This window comes from Solanum pennellii, chromosome 7 (genome assembly GCF_001406875.1).
Source record: "Solanum pennellii chromosome 7, SPENNV200".
In the NCBI taxonomy this organism is placed as follows: domain Eukaryota; kingdom Viridiplantae; phylum Streptophyta; class Magnoliopsida; order Solanales; family Solanaceae; genus Solanum; species Solanum pennellii.
Window position 1 is genome coordinate 77,208,931 of NC_028643.1, and position 6,460 is coordinate 77,215,390.

General features: G+C 35.4%; 1 protein-coding gene and 1 long non-coding RNA gene across 5 annotated transcripts in view; one reads left to right on the forward strand and one right to left on the reverse strand.

Moving 5' to 3' along the window:
* Nucleotides 1–145: 145 nt before the first annotated feature.
* Nucleotides 146–2,207, reverse strand: LOC114077965. The gene is made up of 2 exons (XR_003579353.1): nucleotides 2,007–2,207; nucleotides 146–1,910 (listed from the first exon to the last, which is right to left on the reverse strand). It is a non-coding gene; the product is annotated as an uncharacterized LOC114077965 (long non-coding RNA).
* LOC107025882 (G-type lectin S-receptor-like serine/threonine-protein kinase At4g27290) overlaps nucleotides 1,417–6,460 on the forward strand; it is an 11,453-nt gene continuing 6,409 nt past the window's right edge. For 2 of the 4 annotated variants that reach the window (XR_003579352.1, XM_027918387.1), the window contains exons 1-5: nucleotides 1,957–2,096; nucleotides 2,214–2,311; nucleotides 3,741–5,193; nucleotides 5,421–5,564; nucleotides 5,695–5,879. Coding sequence is in view for 3 of the 4 variants with exons in the window: in XM_027918387.1 (XP_027774188.1) it covers nucleotides 3,918–5,193; nucleotides 5,421–5,564; nucleotides 5,695–5,879 (1,605 nt within the window). In the remaining variant the exon portion in view is untranslated. Of the gene's footprint in view, nucleotides 1,497–1,956; nucleotides 2,097–2,213; nucleotides 2,312–3,740; nucleotides 5,194–5,420; nucleotides 5,565–5,694; nucleotides 5,880–6,460 lie in introns of those variants that run through there. The other 2 variants (XM_027918388.1, XM_015226657.2) reach the window with 2 other exon arrangements.

Consider the following 6,460-nt stretch of genomic DNA (forward strand, 5'->3'; position numbering starts at 1 on the left):
GTCGGCACTAACAGTGAACAACTATTATTGGACGGAGTGAGTATAAAGTCAAAAGCCTTAAAGTGTTAAATGCTTTTCGTGTCATTTATGACAAGTTGCATGGTCCATTATTATAAATTGACCTCAAATGGCCAAACATGGTATCTAAGGTCCACAAAAATAGTTTTATTTGATATTTACATCAAATTAATAAATAAGGTTCATTAATATAACAAGCCAACAAATATTGATATGTATTGAATTTGGTGGAAACATTCAATGTCAGATGGCAGCATGTTGCAAGCTTAGTCACATGTACTGCTACAAAGTGTGTTGCAAACAAGTGAGCTAATTGTTCACTATCTGGGATCTATGTAAAAACTTGGTTATTTAGCCGTGCATTGTTTAACATCATCACAACATATGACATTTTTGGACGATCTTTTATAGACAGGGGCGGAGCTACGGTAGTCGAGGGTGGTTCGGCCGAAGCCAATGGCTTTTTCATAGATTCTATATTTGTATTAAATTATGAAGTAGAACGTATATAAATATTTCTTGGGAACCAATGATAACACTGAAGCGTTTGGCCCAGTGGTCACTGCGCACCCATCAAAGTTGTTCGTCCTCACGGGATGTAAGAATAGGTAGGGAAAAAATGCTACCAAGTATAAGAGTTTCTTTATTCTACTGTGTTACAATAACTCGGTTTGTCTGGGCTCCAATGTCATCCCTTCACATACTTTTGCCAAGCCGAAGTCTGATATGTTAATAGTTTTCAGGTTTCTACGAATTATTCTTAATTGTGAATCTTGACGCAAATACACAAGTCCCCAACCTATACTGTTGATTACCTTGATTTGTGTGTCATCTGCCAAAATTTTGTTAGCTCATTAACAGAATATTTGGAATAAGATTACTGAAGTAATACTATAGGTATTAGTTCACTGTAACACAACTAGTATATAATTTACACATTATTGGATAGAGAATTATGCAAGTACTCATATATCAATATTTTTTCACCATCTTCAATGCAACAACCAACAATCTTCACCAGATTCCTATCTTGAACTCATTTTCTACTTGTAGACAACCGCTTGACAGTTATTTCATGTCCTTCAATTATGCCCTAAACATCACAATCTTCATGTTAACATTTTCTTTACCTATCCTGATGAGAAAGTACACTAAACTAAAGAGAAGCGTTACTCTGAAAGTTCGGGAAGTTTTTTGTATGTCATCTATACTATGCATGATTATCTTTTGGGAATAAATCGATGTATTTCTTAAACATACATAAAGTGTTGATACCTTGTGAACAGGTCAAAAGCCCCTTCTCCAATCTAAAGTTTCAGCCTATTGAAAAGTTATTGGTAGCTCTTTCGTCACGGACTTAGAGTCTAACTAATGTTTCGTGTGACACTTGACAACTTACTCATATTCTTTCACTATCTTGTAAGCTTCGCAATCACAAAAGCTAGATCGCAATTGCAAAGAGAGATAGCAAAGAGAAGGTAAAGAAATACTTTATTAGAGAGCTTTTGAAAGAAGTTTTTTATTGCTTATAACTTGAGTGATGCTTTGCAAATGAATGTTCATCTATTTATACTAAAATTTAGAGGCTAAAGTGCAATTAATAATTACTTTATAAATCTCTAAGTATTTCACTTTGGTACCTCTAGAATTCTCTACAAATATTCCAAAGTCTTCTTGAAATATGAAAGGGATTTTAGAGTTCTCCATAAGCCTCTCCACAACTCTAGATTCTTCTGCTCCTATCGAGATGCAAAATTTGACTGGCAAAGTGGCGGGACATGACACTTTGATATGGTTGATAAATCAGACAATGGTTTTTCAAATTCTTCAACACAATTGCCACGGTTAAAATCCATGTTATAGTTGCCACTTTGTTCCAACTTTCCTGCCAACTACAAATGAAGTGAATTCATTATTCATTTAAATTGCAAATACTAGACACGAAACTTGCTTAGATGTCAGGACACAAAGGGACTTATCCAGCTTACCTTTCTTTATGAGGTTTAAATCCTTTTTCTTTATTCCATGGTAGATCAGCAGGCTAAGGATTACAAAAATTACGCCATGCCAGAATACAGGTAAGTAATTTTCCTAACTTTCCATTAGATTTCTCCAGACTATCATCTGCAAGTATCCCTTCTTCAGAATGTTCTGTGGATATCTTGAAGAATGACAATGATATGTATAATCACCAGGAGCTGGATCATCTTCATTTTTCCAAGACGATAAATACACCTCTCGTCCTGTTACAAATTTGGTGCATTGAAGACAAGAACATGAACATAAATATAATGTAAGTAATATACATGTTTGTGAATTGTTTGATTGTGTCTTATTAAGCTTATAAGTAATAGTAGCATGGTTATGAGTTGTGTTGTGACATTACTGATGAAAAACCAAGATTCTTTCTTTAGAATAAGTCAAGCGTGTTCTATCCCGTCTTGAACGATTTTTTCTTTAGCCGTGTGTATCTGATCCATCTGTTCACGTAGGACAATATCTTTGACACACCTCAAGCTTTAAAGAATATTTAAATAAAAGTTATTGAGTTTGTCCGGAGTAATTAATACTCTACCTCTTGTCTCTACACTATGCGGAGAGAGGTTAACTAATAGTCCAAGTTAATCCATGTCATCCACTTTTTTTTCTTATTAAAAAAAAATAAGAAACAAGGGTACAACTTTTTTTATAGAGAAAAAAAATAATTGATTTTATTTTGGATAATAGATAAACGTGTCATTTAACTTGCCTTGTATGACATATATGTTTTCTAATTTTGGATGTGCACAATGGCACAAGTAGACATTTAAATTTATAGAGTTGAACAGGTAGATACACACGATTTATTTAAAGTCCTGCATGATAAATCACGCTCTATACAATATCTTATGTGGTGTTTTAAGTGTACTATGACACGTATGATGCACGTGTTTATTTATTCAACTTTATTCAAATTTAAGTTTCTACCCCAAAAATTAAAGAATGTAAACGGAAGTTACCAAATTAATAAACATATTTATTTTTTTCAATGTTAGCAAACCACGTCATCAGTTATATTGTATTAAAATAGGTGTGGCAGGTTTGTGTGGAGGACCGTTAATAGTAAGGGTAGATGTGGTCGCAAAATTAGGCTTGGAAATAAAAATGCATCTGGAATAGTTTAAAAATATTTGACATTCTTCAAGACAAAAAAATAAAATAAAATAAATAAAACTGATTGTTAAACTCATTTCTTCATTAAACCTTTATTCACGTCAGTTGGTGAAAATAAATTGTAAAATGTGACATGGCAAGGTAAGGAGTTGACGTTTACTAAAATGTTAGGACCTAAATATCTCAAATTTATTCTAGATTAAATTTCAAAAGCTTTTCTTCATTTTTGAAATTCACTATCTAATCAAACATTATCACGTTAATTAAAATGGAAAGAGTAAGTTCTTTCTTAATCTTATACTTCCTCTAATCCCACTACAAAAAAAGCTGTGAATTATATGGCAATTAGTATGAAAATTCACAGTAAACTTATTTTCCTGCAAATTTTCATACTAATTCTCAAGAAAATATCTATATAATTCACAGTTTTCTTGTAGTGACCATTTCACTCGTGGTACTTATCCAAGGTAATTGTTAAATAAAAAAATAAAATATTATTAGTTGTTTGTCTTCCTTTTAAATTAAATTAGACAAACAAATTGAAACGAAGTAATTTCATTCTTTGGCAGCAAATCTGCCACGCAATTTTGCTGTCTAAACTGATTGACCAGCAAAAAATGAAGTCTTGGTCGTCTCTCAGACAATGTTACTGTAAAGAATACCACACAAAGAGATTGAATATGTTAAATTCTTTTTATTAATTTTGAAGAAAGAATGCAGTGCAACAAAAGGTAAATATAACTATCATGGATATAACAATATTGCAATTTATTCTACTTCTCTTGTATTTTGTGTTTCTTCACTATGTTAGTGGTCAAGGAGATACTATGACTACAACTCAATTCATTAAACATGGTGATACTATTGTTTCGTCTCGTGGAACGTTCGAGTTAGGATTCTTCAGTCGTGGAGAGACTTCTACAAATCACTATGTTGGAATATGGTACAAGAAAACCTCTGCTACTACTCCTGTTTGGGTTGCCAATAGACTAGCTCCTATCACTAATAAATATGGGGTGTTGAAAGTTATTCAGCCAGGTCTGATTGTACTTGTGGATGATACTAATGCAATTGTTTGGTCCACGAATTCATCGAAGTCTGTGCAGAATCCTGTTGCTCAGTTGTTGGACACGGGGAATTTTGTGGTGAGAGATGCTAATGATCCGAATCCAGAGAATTTCCTCTGGCAAAGTTTTGACTATCCTAGTGATACGTTGTTGGAAGGTATGAAACTTGGGACGGACTTGGTGACTGGATTAGAAAGGTATCTTACTTCTTGGAGAAGTAGTGATGATCCTGCTCCAGGGGATTATACTTATCATTGTGATCCTACAGGTTATCCACAAAACCTTATGCGAAAAGGGGGTAATGTGACGTTTAGAGCAGGGCCGTGGAATGGTATCAGGTGGAGTGGTGCACCGAATCTGGTGAACAACTCTATCATTTCTTTTGGCGTGGTTATAAATAGTAGGGAAATTTACTACAAGTATGAGATGGTGAACAAATCAGTTATTTCAACATTTGTTTTAGAGCCTTATGGGAAAGCTATGCGTATCATTTGGATTGGAAAGGCTCGGGGATGGGTAAATTACCACTCTGCAGTTGTGGATGACTGTGATACCTACAAATTATGTGGTGCATATGGGACTTGCAACATTTTGAGTGATCCTTTTTGTCGATGTTTAGATAAATTCGAGCCAAAACATCCTGATGATTGGGAAAGATCTGACTGGTCTAGTGGTTGTGTCCGGAAGATCCCACTGAACTGCACAGGAGATGGATTTATTAAGTATTCTGGTGTTAAACTGCCTGATACGCGAAATTCTTGGTTCAATGAGACAATGACACTGGATGAATGTAGGGTAGTTTGCTTGAGAAATTGTTCGTGCATGGCTTACACAAATCTGGACATACGCAATGGAGGAAGTGGGTGTTTGCTATGGACTTTGGAGCTGGTTGACATCAGACAGCTATCTGCATCAGGACAGGATATCTACATTAGGATGTCTTCTTCAGAGATAGGTAATATTTAGTATGCAATTTCATAAATCATAGCCATGTTAATTGTACTTCAATGCCAGAAAGTCAACTCATATGAGGAAACAAAGGTAATCCAAGTCCACATTGTGGGAATAAGACTTCAAGGACCGTCTTGTTTTCCTCGACATAAATACAACAAATGTAAAAGAAAAAACTTCTAGCATTACTAGAAACAACTATTGATAGAATTTCGATGGGAAACGCTGCAGGTTCTGCCGGATCAACAAGAAAGATAACTGTTATACTTGCAATTGCTTTGCCACTATTGGTTGCATTGATTCTGCTCGGTTTAGGTTTAGGCCTGATTCTTTGTAAACGTAAAAGGAGAGAGGATCCGGTGCTTACAACAACAGGTAAGTGAAAGTACCAATTCTATCTATTATAAGACCGGAAGCAACTAGTGGTTATTAGTTTTGTATAACACTGGTATTTCTTTTCAAGCTCCTTATTTGAGCAAGGTCTACTTGTATGTTCAAATTGCAGGGATATTAGGTGGTCACAGCAACAAGAATGATAACAGTAATCAAATTCACCAGGAAAATTTTGAGCTTCCGCTTTTTGACTTATTAACGTTAACCAATGCTACCAACAACTTTTCATTGGCGAATAAGATTGGAGAGGGTGGCTTTGGACAAGTTTACAAGGTAGAAACATTCCTCAGACCCCAAGTAATGATACTCGAAACTTAATTTCTTTGCTTTTCTTGAAAGGAATATTAACTCTTGGAGTCCGTACTGAAGGAGTATTGATTGTATTCAAGTGTTAAGGGAATACATGGGAGATATATATAGGAGATATAGGAAGGAGTACTAATCCTAATAGGACTAGGATTAAGGAGTACTAATCCTAATAGGACTAGGATTAGTACACAGTAAATACTAATATTATTTTATACTATTTATTTAATACTATCTGTTATTATCCCCCCTCAAGCTGAGCTGAGCGGAAGCGAACGGAAGCTTGGAACTGAGGTAATCGTGCTGTCGGCTCGGGAGAGGCTTGGTGAGAATATCAGCCGGTTGTTCTTCAGTGGGTACATACTGCACAGTCATGGTGCCGGCCTGAACTTCATCGCGAACAAAGAGACAATCGGTATCAACATGCTTCATTCTGGTGTGTAGGACGGAATTCTTGGCCACACAGATGGTTGATTTGTTGTCACAATAGAGAGCAGGAACAGTGTGAGTGGCGCGGAGTTCGCGAAGAATATATGTGACCCACATGGTCTCAGCAGCAAGAAGAGCAAGGG